Consider the following 19,722-nt stretch of genomic DNA (forward strand, 5'->3'; position numbering starts at 1 on the left):
TCATGTCCCCCGAGATGTCTGGATATGTCTTCCTTACCTTAAGTGTTGAAATTAAAAAGGACAACCTTACATGACAGGTGCCTTGCAAAGGTTGGCATTATTCTAATGCTCCATGATCCACCTCTATCATCAACTGGTTAAGCAATCATGAGTCATCAGAAGGCGGTAGCATAGTAGTGGCAAATAACTGTGTTCTCACCGCTTCAAGAGAACGCAGACATTCTCATAGGTTCAATATGACGAGATCTCCCCGCGGAGTCATAGTGGGCCCCGATTATCGGAGTTAAGGTATCCTACTTGCATCTCTTCCTCTGTACTTTTTCAATTTCTTTTCTCGACGTCTTCTTTTCTTGCTGCTGAGAATAACTTCCTATTCTTTCACTTATTTCTTGCGTTTCCATTCATTGTTACATTTCTTGCGTCAACAGGCTCATAATGGCGCCTGAAACTAACGGCGCTCCTGGAAAATTCCGTCAGTATCCCCCCTTTTCACACACTTTTGCCCTTCTCTAGTTGCCCCTCATTTTCATGGTCTCTTGGTGAACAGCTACTAAATCCCGTAGAGAGAGTTGCCTCCTTGCCTGAAAACCCATATGCGGAACTCATCACGGATCAGTCTATCGCTATTATCCCGTCATTTACCCTGGAATCGGGTGTGACCCTCTACAATGTTCCTGTCGCCTACACAACGCGGGGTGAGATGTCCCCCAACCGTGACAACGTGCTGGTGATCTGCCATGCTCTGAGCGGAAGTGCCGATGTGGCCGACTGGTGGGGACCCCTGCTCGGAGGTCCCGGTCAAGCCTTTGATACATCGCGATTTTTCGTCATCTGTTTGAACAGTCTGGGTAGTCCTTATGGAAGCGCAAGTGCCGTGACTTACAAGGATGGCAATCCCGAAAAGGGGTTGTATGGCCCCGAATTTCCTCTTACGACTGTCCGCGATGATGTGAGGTTAGTGGGCACATACATCAAAACTTGAGTCGTGAGGTTGCTGACCCAAGTAGAATTCATAAGATGGTCCTAGACGATCTGGGCGTCCGGCAGATTGCAGCCGTCGTCGGGGGTTCCATGGGCGGCATGCTGACCCTTGAGTATGCCTATTTCGGCAAAGACTATGTCCGGGCGATTGTTCCAATTGCCACCTCCGCCCGCCACTCGGCATGGTGCATCAGCTGGGGTGAAGCTCAGCGGCAAAGCATCTACAGTGACCCCAAGTATGAGGACGGTTATTATTCATTCGATGACCCTCCAGCTACCGGTTTGGGAGCGGCGCGCATGTCCGCTCTTCTGACCTACCGAAGCCGCAATTCTTTCGAGTCTCGCTTTGGTAGAAACGTTCCCGACCCATCGAAGAGGCAGAATATCAATGGCACCGAGCGCTTGCCGACCCCGCCGAATGAACACTGGGCCATTCATAATGATGGTCATAAGGCCGGCATGACTTCCCGGACCTCCAGCGAGTGCAACTCTCCTGCGCCGCAGCAACCCTCTGAAGTCCAGTATATGGATCCTCAGTTCTCCGGCACGAAGACCTTTAGCACGCCCGTCAGCAACAGCGTCAGCAACAGCGACAGAAAGCGGCCTCCCACCCACTTTTCAGCACAGTCCTATCTTCGATACCAGGGAGAGAAGTTTGTAAAACGATTCGACGCCAATTGCTACATTGCTATCACACGCAAGCTCGACACTCATGATGTATCACGATACCGGGCCAGCCCAGGATCGGAGGATCCCGTCAAGGAGGCACTATCACAGATTGAACAGCCAGCCCTGGTCCTTGGAATCGAGACCGATGGACTCTTCACTTTTGAAGAGCAGAAGGAGATCGCGGCTGGCATCCCCAACTCGAGACTCAAGCGAATTGAAAGCCCGGAAGGTCACGATGCCTTCCTTTTGCAATTCGAGCAGGTGAACCGTTACATCCTGGAATTCTTCCGAGAAGTCTTGCCGGACATCATGGCGAAGCCACCTGTCGAAGGTGCAGTGGCCGTCGACGGCGTTAACAAACTAATTAAGAGCAGCACTTTCGGAGAGGCGGAGGTCGAGGATATCACTGCGTGGTAAGCGGGATGCATATCGACCGAATCGACACTGGCGCATTTATTGCAGCCTCTAATTATCCGCCATGATGCTCTGTTGGGGAGCAAGTGTCCCGGATCTCCTCTCGGTGAAGAGAAGACTCTCCGAGGGAATTCGAGGGCTTGCTTCCGAGCACATCGGCGGCTTGGGGGAGTAGCGGTGCAACTCTTATCTTTTCAGTTCTTAAGCCATCAGAGGGAAGAGCATCCAACTGCCTCCTTCGTAACCTATTCAACAGGTAAGGCTGTAAAGAAGCATCCAACTGCTCTCCATCATACAAGCCCTGACAGACCCGTTCCTCTGCGCTTGCAGAGATCTAAGTGAGGGTGGTGGGAGACCTTTTAGTACGCAGTATCATTTCAACATAGGCATAGACGTGCATAATACGATGTACAGTATATAGCGATTGCAATCGTCGTTTCTGTTTGGACAAGTTAAAAGACCGTGTGTAGATGCCCATGAGCTTTAAACTGTACGAAAAAGGCAATGATGCATGATGTCAATCAGAATAGTTATGTACTCTACTTGTACTTGGGTAATTCCTCCATTCGGAGAATGCTCAGGTGTGTGTCCGATACCTCTCGTAGATCATAGAGAAATATGATATCATACCGCAGGGCGCAGAAAGGCAACCAGTAACCCTAACAATTCAATCCAATATTCTACAACCACAAACGACCACGCAAGTACACAGTAGTACTCCCTTCGAAGGTAGAGACTTGGAGCTATATCGATAGCCTGCAACGGCGTTGGGTGCCATTGTAGCACTGCAGATTGCCATTGACAACGACATGCGTTGTCAGGGCGAATTGCTCATAAACCCCCCTTGATTCATCCCTTTCATCACTCCGCTGTCGATCCCTTGCCAACTCCAACTTTGGCCCCATGGAACTCCAGAGATGATCAGTAATTGCTTTCTCTTGTGCATTGCGAGTGCAAAAGTACGTTGAGGAAAGAGAAGTAAGTAAGATGCACTATGTCTGGAGGGAGCTGATGCAAGTAACCAGATGGCTGAAGACAGTGACCTCTATACCCGACTAGATCATATAGATAGTACTTTGCTTGTTTAGTATGACTTCAATAGTCGTTGATCTCGTCTCAAAGATCAAATCACCATCTTAAACCCGGCAAATCAGTTGGCAGTGCTTCCTTCCCTCCCTGCTGATTGATGTGCTGGGGACAGAAGGAGTTACACAGCTTGATCAGTGTGACCTTGATGCTTGAGACCATCACTACCTAACCGTCTATTTTTCTTCCACTGTCTGTTGTTATGCTCACTGGGCCGTAGTACTACTCCTACTACTTCTGCAGACACATTGACGAGTTTAAACCCTGCTTTTTCTCGCTTCTTTTCCCACAGAAGGTGCTGTTGTTCATCTACAACCTTCTTTTATGTTTCTATCCATCTCTCTGTCTGCATGCTTTGGCCTGGTTGCCTGAACCTTGACGCCGTTAACCGTCATTCGTTTCCCACCCTCTCGCTCCTTTGATACCTCATCTGCATCTCTCTGACGATCGTTTCATTGTACTATTGCCTTCCCGCAAAGCTCATGATATCCAGCTGGCTGTCTCTCACTAAATTCACGGTCCAGACTCGGCATAAGCTGCAGAGCTGCACGTTCCTTCGTTCACTCCACTATTAGAGCGACATTGACCGAGCAACCCCCGCATACCAGTCCATCCATCGCTTCATAACAGCCCCATCGTGGCAACACTCGTTGGACTTCATTCGACAATAAACGCCACTGATTATACCAGACGATCTTGCCATCTGCACAGTCCATAGGGCAAGCCTTGTGATTCGTGCTCCCCTCATTCCCACCATTGGCGCCATCCTCATTCACAGACCACATTACAAGCATACTTAACGTTGGCCCGTGAATCATTAGAGCTGGTCTCCCTGTGATTCATCGGTTTTCTTGATCTCTTCTCTCTTTTCCTCGACGCTTGCCTACAATCTTTCAGCTCTCACTGGTTTGACTGGACTGTCAACAACATGGAGCCTGCTCTTTCGAGAAGAAAGAGCATCAGCACGAAGCAATCTCTCTCATTTCTATTTAGCTCGCAGGTAAGCGCAGCTAAACCAAATCAGAACACATGAAATAGATGTTGACTTGATGCTAGCGGCGAGAAGAATGCTCGAGATATTACGACTTGAAACATACACCCATTATCTTCAGGCGCCGATCTGTGCTGATTGAGCGTCGCAAGATCTCTCCCCGACTGGAGCGTGAGATCCGCTGGTCGTGTGTCTTGCTTGCGAAGAGCATTGAGCAAGAAGAATTTCAACATGATATCAGACAAACACAGACCTGCCATGATGCCTCCCACCCGCCGGAGAAAGTTGAGGTCCACGCTGCGGTTTCAGCTCCAGGAGAGCAGAGCCAATGCAACAACGACATCAGGAAGTATGACTCTGCTATTGAGCTAGATACTCAGCCTGTCTCCAGCCTGACGGGTGAACCTCCTTCGACTTCTCCGTTCCAGGACCTGCATGGATTCCACTCTTCTTCCAATCACGATTCATCGACGAGTGCTAGCTCGCCTGCCACAACTTGCAGCGACATGACTTTCTGCACCGGACTATCTAGTATTGAACCTTCTCTCAAGGGCCTTGCTCCAAATGTGCAAGATCAACACTCAACTACAGAAGAGATTTCCGTGGAATGCCCACCAGCACAGTCCGAAGAGGCCTTCCTGGCGGGCGAGTCCAGCCCTAATCTCTCCACCGACGAGGAGACAGTCTCAGATGACGTCGAAGTATTCCTCAGTCCAGATAAGACCACAATCAACCTCGGGAGGACACCGAGCCTCTCCCGACCGTGCACCAAAACCGCCCCGCTCAACAACAAACCACGCTGCGAGGACTGCCAAGCTGTACCGCAGAGCAATACTACCGAAGCACATGAGACCAATGACGGAGAGATAACAGCCAACCACCTACCATCCAATTTCGTCGAATTCGGCGCTACCTGCATTCGCAAGCGCGACGACCAACCCTCCGCGATCGTTGACAGCAGCGGCGTCGTCCATATCATGACAGACGCTGAAGAAGCACAGCGCAACAGCGACCTCCAGCTCGCCGTCATGGAGAAGATGAAAACCGGCATTATCAGATGCAACGTCGCTTCACCTGCAGAACAAGACGCCGCTGCTCCCCCAACGTCCGACGAGCCTCCACTACCAGCCTCCGCAAAACAGAAAAACTCATCCTTCTGGTCTCTAAGATCGCTCATCTCCAAAGAGAGCTTGGCGAGCCTGAAGCGCCATCCCAAAGAGCGCAAAACTCATTCACCCTCCCATTCTCGATCTCAGTCCGGGTCTCAGTCTGAGGCTCAGCTTCCCCCCAAGACCAATTCTCTGCTGAGGAAGATGTCCATATTGGACATGGGGAGGCACAGGCCCGGCAATGCGTCTCGCAGCAGGGACACGGCGGGATTCAATCGGATCGTCAGCTAGATACCTTAGATGTACTCTGCTTCAGGAATATGCCCTACCACGGTCCTCGCTTAATGTTCATCTGGCTTGACAGCGTGCTTAATTGTAATGGCTGATTTGTGAATTTTATTCTGATATTACACAGTATGTTTTTCCAGACAGCGACTTGCTTGTAACTGTTATTTGCGATCTGTCTAGATATTGCGTCTACTCAACTCGATTACGGCTGTTTATGAAATCTGCTGCATGTGGTGGACGGGGAAGCGTTTACTTTATGTATGGCTACCACGAATTACTTGAGAACAAAAAGGAAAACCGAATGACTGTACCATATCTATTGGTATCAATCTCTTCAACTTGTCTTGTCTCATCCCGAGGTACATCATTTTCCGTCAATGAATCAAGTAAACCATAACAACGTAACAGTAAGAAAAAGAAAAAAGACCAAGTCATCATCCATCATTCGTAACCATCAGCGTCGAACTGTTTACAATCCCAGCCAGTACCGCGTCTTCCCGACCTCAAAAGAGGAGTTAAGCACCTCGTCTCCCGTCCCCGTCACCAGCACCTCGTACGTCCCCTTCTCCGAAGCCCACTTCTCACGCTGCTCATCCCACCAGCTTGTCGCGAGCTTCTTCTCCACCACAATCTCGACCTTCTTCGTCTCACCGGGTTGTAAGAACACCTTGGCGAAACCCTTCAGTTCTCGTACGGGGCGGTTCACCCCAGTCGGCGGCGGGGCCACCCACAGCTGAACAATCTCGGCGCCGGCCACGCTACCGGTATTGGTGACGGAGACAGTAGCAGTAATGGGCTCGCCGTCTTCCAGCTGGGGTTTCTCTGGGGTGGTAGAGAGGGACAGGTCCGAGCGGGAGAAGGTAGTGTACGAGAGGCCGTGGCCGAAGGGGAAGAGAGGGGCCAGGTCGACCTTCTCGTAGTAGCGGTATCCGACGTACACGTCCTCGCCGTAGAGGACGCGGCCGCGCTCGGAGCGGAAGTTCAGGTAGGACGGGTTATCCTGGAGGCGGACGGGGAAGGACAGCGGGAGCTTGGCGGAGGGGTTGACGTTGCCGTAGAGCACGTCTGCAATGCCGTTGCCGCATTCGTTGCCGCCGAACCAGGCCTGGACGAGGGCCTTGGCCTTGTGGGCCCAGGGCATGGTGACCGGGGTGCCGCTCTGGATGACCACCACTGCGTTGGGGTTCGCGTCCAGCACGCGGCTGATCATCTCGTCGCTGCCTGGGGGCAGATCCATGTGATCGCGGTCGTGGCCTTCCGTCTCCCATTCGCTGGTGAGGCCGGCGAAGATGACGACTTGCTCGGCCTGGGAGGCTAGCTCCGCCGCCTTGGAGATGAGCTCCTCCTGGCTGACGCGGCGAGCAGCGCCGAAGCGGAACCCGCCTGGGCCGAAGATGACTACGCCGCGCATGTCGAGGTCGGATGTTGGGGCGCTGCCGAATTGCAGGACAACCTTGTAGGTCTGGCCGGCCTTGAGTTCCTTGGAGCCTTGCTCTTCCACGGTGGCGTTGCCGAAGAAGGCGGTGCCCTGCCGCTGGTTCTTGGAGTTGTCGACGACAAGCTCGTCGTCTATGAATAGTTTGCCGGTGCCCACGACTGTCACACCAAAGTCGTAGATACCGTCTTCCTCCGGCGTGAAGTAGCCTTCCATGTCAACGTAGAAGGTGAATGTCTTGATCTTGGGGTGCCTGTAGTCCATCAGAAAGCCGCTGGAGGATTCAAGGTGCAGTTCATCGATGAGCTGGCGGTTGGGTTCCGAAGGGGGCTCGTTGTACACGCGGAACTTGAAGCCTTTCTTGCCATCGTCCGTCTTCAGCAGAGGACCGAGCAAGGGGAGTTCCTTGTACGAGTAGACACCCTGTGAGAACTTGACTTCACCCTGGCTCTGGGCCGAGACACCTTCAAACGGTGTCACAGTGTAGTATGCATCTAGGGACGCTGATCCGCCGCCGCAGTATGCGGCAGTCTTGGCGTTTGGCCCGACGACCAGAATGGGTTTCTCTTTCTTTAAAGGCAGAATGTTGTCCTGGTTCTTCATGAGAACCACGGATTCTGCCGCCGCTCGTCTAAGCAGAGCCTGATCCTCAGGCCGATTCAAGGCCTGTTCAGGTGCGTTCTCTGGGATACCCAATGGCTCGACAAAGTTGTGCAGATTCAAAATGTTGCGAACCCTCTCGTCCATCACGAATTCAAATGCCTTGTTAGATGAAACAGCATGCGCCAGAGCGGTTCCGCGCCAGCGGGTTGGGCCTGGCATTTCAAGATCCAAGCCAGCATTAATGGCATCGGATGTACTGTATGTTCCAAACCTGAAAGTCGTCAATATCTTTCTGCCACATAGTCATGCAGCATTGACCAGGTATAAACTTACCAGTCACTCATAACCAGGCCGTCCCACCCCCACTCCTTGCGCAGAATATCGGTGATGATCTGCTTGTTCTCGCTGACGTGGGTTCCATTGATCTTGTTGTAGGCTGTCATAACGCAGGCAGACTTGCAGATCCTCATCGCCAGCTGAAACGGCAAGAGATAAATCTCGCGCATAGCGCGCATCGTCACAATGCTGTCAACAGCCAAGCGCTCATGTTCCTGGTCATTACAGACAAAATGCTTCAGAGTAGCCGCAACGCCCGTCTCCTGCAGACCCTTGCAATAGTGTCCCGCTAGAATGCCGGAGAGCACACCGTCCTCGGCGAACGACTCGAAGCCTCGACCTCCAAGCGGGGAACGCTGGGTGTTGATTGTGGGCCCCAGCACGATATGCGAGCCTTTGGCAATAGACTCCTCTCCCATCAGTCGGCCCACCTCGTGCAGGAGCTCAGTATCCCAAGTCGCGCCCAGCGCGGTTGCGCAGGGAAAGCAGGCGGCAGGGACGCCATTGAAGAAGCGTGTACCGCGCACACCATTGGGGCCATCGGACATGCGAAGACTGGGGATGTTGAGACGGGGAACGGCAGCCGTGTGCCAGAAATCAATTCCTGTAAACATTATTCCTGTTAGCTCGATTGTCGAATTATACCACCAAAAATTCATCCATCTATGGTTAGAAATCACATGTGAATTGCGCGATCACATACCAGCTGTGAGAGCTACCTTCTCACCAAGCGTGAGCTCCTCAATGGTCTTTTCGACATCTAACTGGACCATGGTGAATGAACGATCAAGTATTTACAAGAACAGAGAAAATGGCTCCCTCCGATCAACGGCTCGGGTTAAAAACACGATAATCAAAGATGAACCACGGCTCTCAGAATTGCAAGAGAGTTAAATAACCAGCAACACAATGATGAGAGGAAGGAGAAACCATGTGAGGAGAATGACGACAGAGTAAAATAAAAAGTTGAATTATTGAGGGGAAACCAAGCACTAGATATACTGCGGCTGTATCTCCAGTCTAAGCATACTCCAAAATCCCCAACTGCGCGCGGGCTGTCGTCTTGCAAAAGGAAAAAGAACAAGTAATCATGAACTGAAGATGAAACAAACCATGTCTATTATTCATTCGTTCTACCGTCCCGAATTCTCCGTCGCGATCTCAGGATCCGGTGGGTTGAACTGTTCGTTCCAGATAGCAGCCGAGTTGCGGAATCATTATTTCGCAGCAATTTGGAGTTCTGCACCTCAAGCATGTCAGCATCAGTGCATCACAGATGGAGCTTCTCCAGCCGGTGGATCACCGGTTGGAACGCCCGAAGTTCTCCCAGCGGTGGAGAAACAGGCAATGATTACTCCTAGTAGATGGTTATGTATTAAAATGAAACTGACAGGAACGGCCCTTGTGAGCACTGTCGCACTAGCATGGATAATCTGTAGTTAACCAGGGAATAATGATAACAAGCACGGCCGGGAGAAGCAATCCCACTAGTGCTCGCATGATATTCCCCGCCAGCCGTGGATAATCGCAGGAGTCAAGGCTTCAGGGACCGATGCGTCGATGACGCTAGATGAAAAAGGAAACGGAGCAGCGTCCGAGGTTTAACCGGCGCTTGGCGGTTCAGAGAGCGGGGGATAACGCGGGGTGTCGGTCCGATCTGCCTGTGATTCTTGAGCTAGGATAGCATTCGGATAATAAGAATAGTGATGGCTTGACGGTTCGATTCAAGAGCTTGAAAGGAGTGGGGGTAAAAGTGATGTTGCTGAGGGAGACTCCCCAATACTGGAAAACAGACAGTAAAGCAGCCCTCGTGACAACGACTGTTGGTCCCAGGAGCTTCATCTCAGCGCTATACGCAGAGGAGAGAAATACTAAGCAACAATGTCATTCTGCCATCTGATGATTCTGCTGTCTTCAATAATACACGCCTATGAATTGAATTCAAGTATTCAGGGCCACAAACGAAAAGAAGAATCCCTTAGATCCCGACGTAGGCTTGGTGGTAATGCAACGACGAAACACCGTCCAACAAATGCAATGATATAGAGCCCCAAATGAGATAACGAAGAAAGGAAACACAGTGTTCGAATGAATGGAGCATACAACAAAAAAGCTAGCCCGTTTCTCTTCTCATTCATTGCCCTCGCCGGGGCCGTTTGTTTTCCCCTCCCATTCGCATGCCTCCTCGGCCTCCACCACCTCCTCCATCACCAGGTCCATCATCTCCTCCGGGTCGGCCTCGTTTTCGGTGAGGTCCCCCGCTTCCCCCATCGCGATTGTAGTCCCGATCCCGTCCCCGGTCGCGATTCCGGTCTCGATCCCTGTCCCGTATCTCACGGCCGCCGTTGCCGCCGTTGCCGCCACCGCCGCCTGCACCCCATCTTCGATCTTCCTCCGCGTTAACCGGAAGGGGAGGTGGTGGTGGCGGCGGAGGTGGTGGTCCTCCCAACGAAGAAGGAGGTCGGAGACGGCCTTCGTGCTCATGGCTGCCCGGCCCCAATTCGGGATTCTCTTCCCTTTCTCGGCGGTCTCGGCGACGGTTTTCTTCGCGCGAGCCGGCTCCACGTCGCGAGGTCTCTCGAGACTCAAATCGTTCCTCTCGAGAGACGGTTCCTCCAGTCTCACCGCGCCGGCTACGTTCGCGTTCAAAGTCTCGGACCCGTTCTCGTTCCTCTCGGCGACTGCTACTACGGCCTCCATCCTCGTCCGGACCACCTCGGCGTTCACGCTCACGATCGCGATCACGTTCTCTATCCCGACCCCGATCTCGTTCCCGTTCCCGGTCGTGTGAGACTCTGCCAGACCGTCTTGACTCGGATCCCGTTTCTTCCACTGGCTCATTTCGTCCGCCGCCGACACGACCCTTGGAAGAACCATCGTCTTCCGTAAAAGAAGCCGAAGGTCGGCCGGTCAGAAGATCAGGACGGCCTTGACTGGATAAACCCGATCGGCTACTCTCTTCCGAAGCCCCCGGTGTTCCTGGACGAGTGCTTTGGGGCGAGGGACCACCCATACTCGATTGTCTGTTTGCGCCGCGACCACGAATTTGCGGGCCAGGGCCTCCACGGTCTCCAGGTCCGCCCGATTGCTGGAGCATGTTGTTGATCCCCGCGAACCGCTTGTCCCCCCTTCCACGTTCACCACCGAAACCAGGGCCTGACGGTGGTCCGCGATTGGTTGAGGACGGCCCCGACGGCGGCGCAAGGCCACTACGAGGTCCGGATGGCGGAACAGTTGAAGCGGGAGACGGAGGTTGATGAGGGCGTGGACTGCCGCCAAAAGTGTCCTCGGTGGCTTGCTGTTGCAGAGCCTTGAGACGATCTGGATGAATTCCACTGGCATCGAGTTTCTCGATTGTTGGCGAGGACGGGCCGGTTGAACTCTGCTGCTCAGCTGCGCCTCGCATTCCTTGGCGACCTGGTCCAGTGGGGGTTTGACGATCCGGGGCCCCGGCAGGAGAAGACGGTGTAGCATGCGAGAGACCAGAAGCGGTGCGTCCACCCCGTCCGGATGGATTTCTTACCCGTGGACCAGATGGAATGTCTGATGTTGGCTCTGGTTGACGTAATCGGCCATGGCTCATGTCGATGCCAGGCTCCCTGGGCTCGGGGGCATCCATAGGGGCCCGTGATTGCCGGTCATTGCGGGGTCCGGTCGGTGTATCGTCATACCGCGAACGCGCTTGAGGGTGAGAGGGGAAACGGCGGTCATCAGGTGGGAATCGTTCTGGACGATTGGGAAGGTCGGCTCTTGGGGGTGAAAGACCCCGTGTTTGCAAAGCTCTTCGGTCATCTTTTTCTTGTCGCATTTGCTCGCCGCGCCGATATCCGTCTCCACCGCGCTCAGGGTGATCTTGAATCAAGTCTGCGCGATCAGGGTGGGTCTGTGGGCCAGGTGGTACAGACCGTGACGAAGGAGCTTCGCGAGAATCTGGAGGTCCACGCAAGCGTCCAGGACGGTCAGGCCAGTCCGCCTCACGGGTGAGACGTCCGTCACGATATGGAGGGCCCCGGAAGGGTTCGTCTGCAGGGGGTCTGCCAGGAAAGTCTCTTTCAAGACGACCGTAGCTTCTGCCTTCCGGTCCAGGCTGGTCGAACGACCGGCTATGGTCATGATCACCGAACCGGCCGCCCCGAGGGAAGTCTGACTGTCTGTCTCGTCGAGCATCCATGAGATCCGAGCGCGGTGGCAACCGGCCGTCATCACCACGGAACGGGCGACTGGGTATCTGCGATTGGGGGCGCATATTGGGACTGCTGAAAGGAGCTCTATCTGATTCCGGGCGTCTGGGAACATTAGGAAGGCGTCCAGATTCCGAAGCCTTCGTGGCCGTTTGCGATGCGGCTGGCGAGTCAGAAATTCGTGGATGCGAGGGAAGCTCAACCTCTGTATGAACCTCAGTGGAGGCAGCCGGTTTCTCGGACGTAGGTTGACTGCTAGTGGTCTCATGAGGCTCTGTGACGGTGGACTCTTCGCCTTGGCGTGCCGCAACTTCAGCTTTTTCTGCTGGTTTCTGGGCAGCTTGATCGGTTGGCTCAGTGTCCTTAGCTGATAGATCCATCATCTTAGCGTCTTCGATCTCCCCATCTTCTACCTCGGCCTTTTTAGTCACTTCATGTCTGGGGCCGCCTTCAGGTCTGCGCATGACTTTGTTAGAAACTTTTGTTAAATCATGGGAGTTGTGTCCAGGTGTCAACTTACTCCGCGGATGTTGGGGGCTTGAACTCGGGCGCTGCAGCATTCAGGGACGCTGGTGTAGTGGATCGAGGCCGTGGAGTCCCGGGTTTTCCAGCTGCTGGTGCAGGTCCCTTGCCCGCTGGTTGGTTTGAAACCATGAAGGCTTGTGGTAGCATCCATTTCTTCTCTCGGCGATTCAGGTCGCCGATCAGCGATGCGGCAGGGATTTTCACGTCGTCTCGCTCATCGTTTTGACTAAGGTTGTTGACGCTAGTGAGCATGTCACGACCAATCCAGTTGACAGCGGGGAAATGCTGCACGACTGCCTTGAGCACACTGATCGCGTTCCGAATATGCATGTATTCGCCTCCATTCAAACAGATCTTGAGCGCAGAAGCGAGAAGTCTGTGCCACTTGTACAGTAGCCGGCGGAAGTCCTCGTACTCCAAGAACGTGGTAGGTTTGCCTTCCGGATCGACATTGATGGCAAAACCAGGCAGGTCTTTCTTCGTACCAAAAGCTTCCTTCTCATATACAGCCTTGTCGGCATGCCAGCGACCGAGGTCGCGAATGACCTCGTTCAAGAACCGGCCAAGATTATCCGCTTCGCGCGAGGTGCATTGGAAAATCAAGGCGGTAAGTCTCTGTTCGCGGAACAACTGATCTAACAGCCCAACAGTACGAAAGTTAGGTGTGCCGGACGTGTGTAAGAACTTGAGCATCTTAAAGCAGTAGAACGCATCGATGGGTGACAGCAGCAAACGGGGCAGGAAGCACTGTTCCAGCAGGCTGACGTTGAGGGAATCATGCTTCCCGCGCATGCCGGCGAACCACCGGTCCTTTTCCTTCTGTAGTCTTGCCCTTGTCTGACCGTAAGCCTTCAGATGAGCCTTGTTTTCCTCCAAGATGCGTTCCTGCAGTTGGGTTATCTGCTTCTTTTCTCTTTCCTTTCGCTGAGTGCCGGCCATGCTAATGTCGGATCGATCGCTGTTGATGGCCACGACCTTTTTCTTCTGGCGTTCGATTTCATCTTCGTAAGCCTTCTGGGGTATATGTACGTCGTAAAGCGACAGTTGCCAGAAGATGACGTAAAAATGCAGGCCGACCACTCCCCAAGTTTCGGGTGTCAGTACTGACTTCACCTGATCCTCCAGATCCTGCATCACTGGGTTCAGAGTTGGACTAAAGGATGTCGGTTGACCTGGATGCCCTGAAGTAGGGTTGCTGTCTCCCTCAATGGTTGCCACTACTTGCTCCTTGTCAACCTCCATAGAGTTGTCGGCGGTTTCATCCGCAGTGCCGTTCATTTCACCCTCATCTGTCGTTTCCATCTTGTCATCCTCGGATTTGATAGGCGCTGCTTCGCTTTCGCGGGCCCTCACAGCTGCAGCTTCCTCCTCTTGCATTGCTTTTTCAGCATCCGCAACCTTGCGGGAAACGCTGGGTCGGCGGATCCAGAACGCAATCTCAGGCTGAATACCAAATTCCTTGATGAGAGAAGCCAAGTCGGGAACAAAAGAATCGAACTCATCCACCGACAGGTTGCTGCGTAGGAGATCCAGATACTGCGCTAGGATGCGATGGATCTCGTCGAAGACATTGCCTAGTAACTTGAGTTCAGAGTCTCCCTCCGTAGCCTTGTAGATACACGTCCAGCGTTCCTGGGCGATTGCAACAAGCAATTGTCCGGCCAGTTTCGATACTGTCAGAGCTTTCATGAGTCGTTTCGAAGTTGTTTTCGATTCGTGCCGTTTGTCGAGTAGTTGTAGGATGGTCTGTGACTGGAGGATCTCACCACCGGCCATAGCTTGAATTTGCGCGTCGTTGAAGTTTGTATCTGTGATGATACCAGCCATAGAGCTAATCATCTGCTCCAAAATGATAAGATCCGTGGAGTTGTTCTGCCGAAGTTGTTCAACAACGTACTGAAGGACAGGGGTAGGATCCATGATAGAGTAGCGCTTGTAGGTCCTGCCTGCGAATGTTGCCAAGGCGTTTAGCCATCGACTGGTCAACAGGCCGCCCTGTTGCACTCGGCTTCGTCCATTTTGGCCAAGCGAGTTGATTAGCGCCCAGGTGAGAATGTCATACCCGAGGTATGTAAAGTAGCGTGCACACTCTACCACAACTTCAATGAGGTTCTCGTAAGACTCGATCTGGCTGATGGCGACGTTGATCACGATACCGGGGTTGGCAAAGGCAATCTTCGCTAGTGCGCGAGCCATCGGTCGTATGTTTGTTTTGCTCAGCCTCTTGAGAACGTCCTTCGTCTCGGCTCTTGCTTGATCAAAAGCGGACTTGATATCCGGCAGTCGAGATGTCTGTCCAGAATACCATTCTGCGTAGATGTTGTACCTTGTTGCTCTGGGAAAGAATCCAAGAAGATCGAAGACCTCATTCACAACGCCGGGGTTTGCCTTGGTCAAACTGATCGCAGGCACAAGGAGACGTTTGCAGAGATCCTGCCAGCGCGCTTTGTTCTCTGGTGAGTCATCTTGAGTAAGGCTCGATTTGCCGATCCTCGCAAGCTTAGCTAACAGACTGGGGTCAAGTCCAATTTTGTGCCCGGAGATATTCAGAAGCGATGAACAAAGAGCAAAAACATCATCAACGGATTGACAGACTGGGACATTATCGGCCCAATCGTCCCAATAGAATCTATAGTCGGTCCCATCATTCGTGTCATCCTTGTCGAGCTGAGCCCAGCGAAGGACTCGTCTTGAAGGCGCCGAAGTCAGCCGAATCTGTCCTTTTGCCACACCTCCCTGGTCTTGGCTGGGTATTTGCTGTTGTTCCCTGAGCTCCTCGGCGGTCGGTAAGGGACGCAGTGAGTTATACACTTTGCTCAGACTGTGATGCAAGATACGGTGAATGTATTCGGGGAGTTCGGGATAGGCATCCATAAGCCAAGGGAATTTGCTTAGGATAAAGAGAGACTCTGGGAGGGCTCCGATGGCGAGCAGACTCTTTAGCAGCATAACCTTCTGATCCGAGGGCTCTGGCAGCTCATCTTCATCCGTCTTCTGTGGGGTTCCTTTGTCCGCTTCTTGCTCCTTTGCAGGAGTGGATGACCGTTGTTCTGATTCCCGAATGCGTGGAATTGGTAACGTATCGTCTGACAGAGCACCAGCCATCATCAAAGCATTTACACCTCCACCCGGCCGCGCAGCTCTTTCTCTTTCTGCTTTTTCCTTCATTTTCTCCTCCTTCAAGTCGTCCATCAATTCGTCAGGCCTCCAGAGATGAGGGTACAAGTCGCGAAGCGAGATAAAACCGACTTTGATCAGAAGGGCCGCCAGATAGATGAGGTTGTCGGGGAGGATATCTGACTTGTCCCGCGCTTTCGACGAGTAGAAGCGAAGCTTGAAGCCAAGAAGCTGCGCTGCGACCCTGTTCCCTTTGGGGGGTAGAGTTCCTGTCTCTTCGATCCATTTCCGTGTTTCCATCTCTTCTTCTGACAGATTCGTGTTTTCTGGAAATATACGCTTTCTCTCGTCTTCGGAGATCGGCTTCCGCCCAATTTCGAAAAAGGCTCGAATACCAATCTCTCTGACTCTGCTCCAAAGCTCGCGATCTCGCTGCTCATTGGCTTGCATGATCTCAGCTCGCTCCTCGTCCGTTGTGGCCCATCCTGCGGAACCTGGTAGCGCCCAATTTGGTAGGCCAGAATCTCGGTCATCACCACCAAGTGTGCGGGAAATATCGTCTTTGGGCCACCAGGAACTAACTCGGAGAAGCTTAACAAAGAAGCGATATTGCTTCACAAGCACTGCGGCGAAGACATCGAGCGTGACATCTAAAACACGGCCAACGTCCATATCGAAGGCCCCTATCATAGCCTTGACCCTCTCGAAGGTATCTTCAACGACCTCGCTGGTGGGTGGTTCGTTGTTGCTAGTGGTGAAAAGCTCAGTCAACAGCTTGGAGTACCCTTCCGATTCCTCCCGCAGCAAGTTGTAGTTGGACTGTCGGTACAGAAGATTGGTTTGTTTACGGATGCCGATGCGAGTAAAGGTGTCACGAACAAGACCCAGCGTCTGAAGGACGGGAGTCTCGAGTTGGAGGCGCAAAAGAGCCGCATTGATTCCTGTGGAGAAAACCAACGGTCTCAAGGCAGGATTGCTAGGATCGGCATCAGTAAGAATAGACAGGGTGTCCAGAAACAAAGAGCGTGTGTCGAGAACTGTTGAGGATTGCCCGTCAACCAAATCAACATCTTGAGCTGCAACCTCTTCACCAATAATCTCCTTGATCGCCGTTCCGGCCTCGGTGGGTGACAACCGGCCGTAGAATGCAGACCGGATCAGTTCCTGGTAGATCGAAGCCAATGTCGACGCGTCCTCCTGGTTCCTCGCCTGCACGCCATCCGTAATGACCTTCTGTCTTCCTGTTGACGTCCAATCTTCAACTACACTATCTGTGACATATTCGTAATCGTAAGGCGGCGGTGGACCCGGCGGAGGCTTGACGGGAGGAGCAGGCGACAGCAGTGACTGCGACTGAGGCTTCGGGGACGCCTGCGCTTGTGCGGGCGTTTGTTGTAAGCTCGGCGCAGGAGACGGCGAGGGCTGTATACTAGCTGTTACTACCGTCGGTGAAACCCCGTTTGTCTGGCTCGCATCAGGCACATCTCTGGCAGGCGGAGACATGGCCGTATCCTTCTGTCCAGCGGTGACGTTCGGAATGTCATTGCTAGGTCGTCGGCTGAGATTATTACTGTTCCTCCCGCCTCGACTAGACTGTCTCCGTACGCGACCGCGCGTTTCGGGAAAGTCACGAGGGTGATTTGAATGCGAGCCGTGATTGTGTTGCGCCATGTTGAGATTGCCCGGTCGGTGAGGGGAAGGCCGTAGACCGTCGTTGCCGGAGTCGCCAGACCACGATCTGTCGCCTCTCTTCCTCTTTCCTCCAGCACCTGGAGCCATGACAGCTTCGTGTAATCTAACACCTCATAGAGAAAACCGCGAAATTTCCGACAGGTCGCAACTCATGGAGCGGGTCTTTGTAGGTGAAACTGTCAGTACATGCCAGAATTCAAACCAACAACTAAATGCAGAAATGCATATGTGAGATGAATAGAAAGATACGATGGAGAGGACAACCTGCGGTGGTAAATAGTGCGGAGACGAGTGGTGGTGTTGCTTGCTGAATCGATCAAAGAACCACAGAGAGCTCCAGCAAAACGTAATTCCAAGCATGCAGGAGGATCGCGGCTATGGAGCGATTGGCGCGTCTGGGTCGCTTAATGTATTTCTCGGCGCTAAGCTTTTTAGGTTATCCCGCCGCCATTGTAGGTTATTTTCTTCCTCGATTATTCCCTGTTTTACTACGATAGATCTCTTATAAAATCTGCTGTCATTACGAAATCATTTTGCTATCAACATTTATAGCTGAATGGAAAAGGAATGACCACAGTCCGGTGTTGTCCATTCACAACCACACATCCGACGCCAAAAGCCTATTTTGCAGTCGTTTTCATGAAATATGTTGACCATGCATATTTTTTCTGACACTTACATCAGTCCCAAAGCTTTAGCCTCAATCTCGACAATCTGAGGGATAAGTTCCATCAAACTAGGCTGTTGAGGCGTCCAACCGAACAGCTTCCTCGCGCGTATGGCATGGCCGCGCGAGTTGCTCCCCCAAGCATACAGGCCATACTGATTCAGCTCCGTGATTTGCTCGTCTGACAATGGCTCAACATCAGGAGACGGAATCAGCTTCTTCTCGTAAGCCACCTTGGCCACAGCACGCGAAATATCACCCCAGACAAAAGACCCGTTCTCGGCGAGGTAGTACCCCTGCTCATTCCAGGTGGCCTTGCCGCCTTCTGCCGCCGCGGCATCCCCTAGGGCCAGGTAGACATTGGTGAGATCCTGGACGTGTACCTGGTGCCAGGTATTCTTGCCCTCGCCGATAAGGAAGCCCTTCTTCCTTTTCAGTACGGCAGAAGCCAGCCAGTACGCTTGGACACTCTTTTGGTTGCCGGGACCACGGCCGGGCCCGTAGATGGTAGGGGGGCAAACGATGGCGGTCTTAACACTGTCGGGGGCACGCTGGCCGGCCCCGATGATGATCTTGTCGACATTCCGGTGTAAAGAGTCATCGGGCAGGTTCATCAGCTCGTCTACTCCGTCCCAGTCATTGTGCTCCTTGGTGCGCTCGATTCCCCAGGTGTTAGCGCGGAAGTCTTCGACGGTCAGAATGCCGGTGCCAGATGTATGGATTAACCAGAGGGGCTTCTCAGGGGTGTGGTGAGTAGCGCCTTTGGCGATAGCAGTGGCAGACGCGACGTGGTCGCAGTCGGCGCAGTCTGTACGTCGTGAGTCAATGGTCGCTCGCAGCAGAGGATGCTCACGTACGGAAGATGATATCTGCATTCTTGACTTCCTCCTCGATCACGTCGGCGGAGTCCAGGTCTCCATGCACGATTCGGACATTGGGGTATTTACTGGCAAGTTGAGCCGCCTTTTCTTTGTTGCGAACCAGGACAGAAATCTGCCAGTCAGGATGTGCTTGGGAGACTGCATAGAAGACATCTCCGCCAATGTACCCGGTAACACCTGTGCTGGAAAACGGAGTCAAAGGTGAGTATTATCAAAATCGTCAGGGCGGTTGAACATACAGAAAAACCTTTGGAGCCATATTGAATCTTTCTATGTATCTAAATGGCTTGGAGTAATTAGACAGTAACTCTGAGAGCAACACGTGTGGGAACCTAACCACACTTATATAGATCTGCAAGGAATTATAGTAATGCAACACGGACACATTTCCAAGTTACACACACCCTTGCTTTGAAATCAAGCGTTAGGATGGGCCCTCGTCGCCGCACAAGACTCAATCAGAGCTTCGACAGCTGTTGAGAGTGGGGAGCGGGGGCCGACGGAACTTCAGAGAAGAGCATCAATCCTCAAAATGATTGCTTGGGGATAGTATTAGTGAAGGAGCTGATTGGAGTGCTTGTTTGGACAGCACTGCATACGAACTCAGTCCTACCTAAGGTATCAGAGACAGAAATGACATGATACGATGTCAGAAGTACACCAAATACGAGGAGGACAACCCCTCATGACGTCCACCACGGTAATCAGTTTGACAAAAAGCAGAGGGTCTCCCACCCATGGATTGCA

General features: G+C 52.7%; 5 protein-coding genes across 5 annotated transcripts; 2 read left to right on the forward strand and 3 right to left on the reverse strand.

Moving 5' to 3' along the window:
* Nucleotides 1-435: 435 nt before the first annotated feature.
* met2 (homoserine O-acetyltransferase) lies at nucleotides 436-2,067 on the forward strand (the record flags this gene model as incomplete). Its single annotated transcript, XM_043291082.1, has 3 exons — nucleotides 436-472; nucleotides 564-954; nucleotides 1,008-2,067. 3 exons carry the CDS (start codon nucleotides 436-438, stop codon nucleotides 2,065-2,067), a joined length of 1,488 nt encoding a protein of 495 aa, XP_043147017.1.
* Nucleotides 2,068-4,078: 2,011 nt separating this feature from the next.
* On the forward strand, nucleotides 4,079-5,541 carry Aud_006177 (uncharacterized protein; the record flags this gene model as incomplete). The annotated part of the gene is made up of 2 exons (XM_043291083.1): nucleotides 4,079-4,150; nucleotides 4,207-5,541. 2 exons carry the CDS (start codon nucleotides 4,079-4,081, stop codon nucleotides 5,539-5,541), a joined length of 1,407 nt encoding a protein of 468 aa, XP_043147018.1.
* Nucleotides 5,542-6,007: 466 nt separating this feature from the next.
* On the reverse strand, nucleotides 6,008-8,685 carry Aud_006178 (beta-glucosidase H; the record flags this gene model as incomplete). Its single annotated transcript, XM_043291084.1, has 3 exons — nucleotides 6,008-7,847; nucleotides 7,910-8,516; nucleotides 8,616-8,685. 3 exons carry the CDS (start codon nucleotides 8,683-8,685, stop codon nucleotides 6,008-6,010), a joined length of 2,517 nt encoding a protein of 838 aa, XP_043147019.1.
* Nucleotides 8,686-10,046: 1,361 nt separating this feature from the next.
* Aud_006179 (putative THO complex component (Rlr1)) lies at nucleotides 10,047-17,514 on the reverse strand (the record flags this gene model as incomplete). The annotated part of the gene is made up of 2 exons (XM_043291085.1): nucleotides 10,047-12,549; nucleotides 12,614-17,514. 2 exons carry the CDS (start codon nucleotides 17,512-17,514, stop codon nucleotides 10,047-10,049), a joined length of 7,404 nt encoding a protein of 2,467 aa, XP_043147020.1.
* A 588-nt stretch (nucleotides 17,515-18,102) lies between these two features.
* Nucleotides 18,103-19,234, reverse strand: Aud_006180 (putative nucleoside-diphosphate-sugar epimerase; the record flags this gene model as incomplete). The annotated part of the gene is made up of 3 exons (XM_043291086.1): nucleotides 18,103-18,902; nucleotides 18,952-19,157; nucleotides 19,215-19,234. 3 exons carry the CDS (start codon nucleotides 19,232-19,234, stop codon nucleotides 18,103-18,105), a joined length of 1,026 nt encoding a protein of 341 aa, XP_043147021.1.
* Nucleotides 19,235-19,722: the final 488 nt, after the last annotated feature.

This window comes from Aspergillus udagawae (genome assembly GCF_001078395.1).
Source record: "Aspergillus udagawae IFM 46973 DNA, scaffold_4, whole genome shotgun sequence".
In the NCBI taxonomy this organism is placed as follows: domain Eukaryota; kingdom Fungi; phylum Ascomycota; class Eurotiomycetes; order Eurotiales; family Aspergillaceae; genus Aspergillus; species Aspergillus udagawae.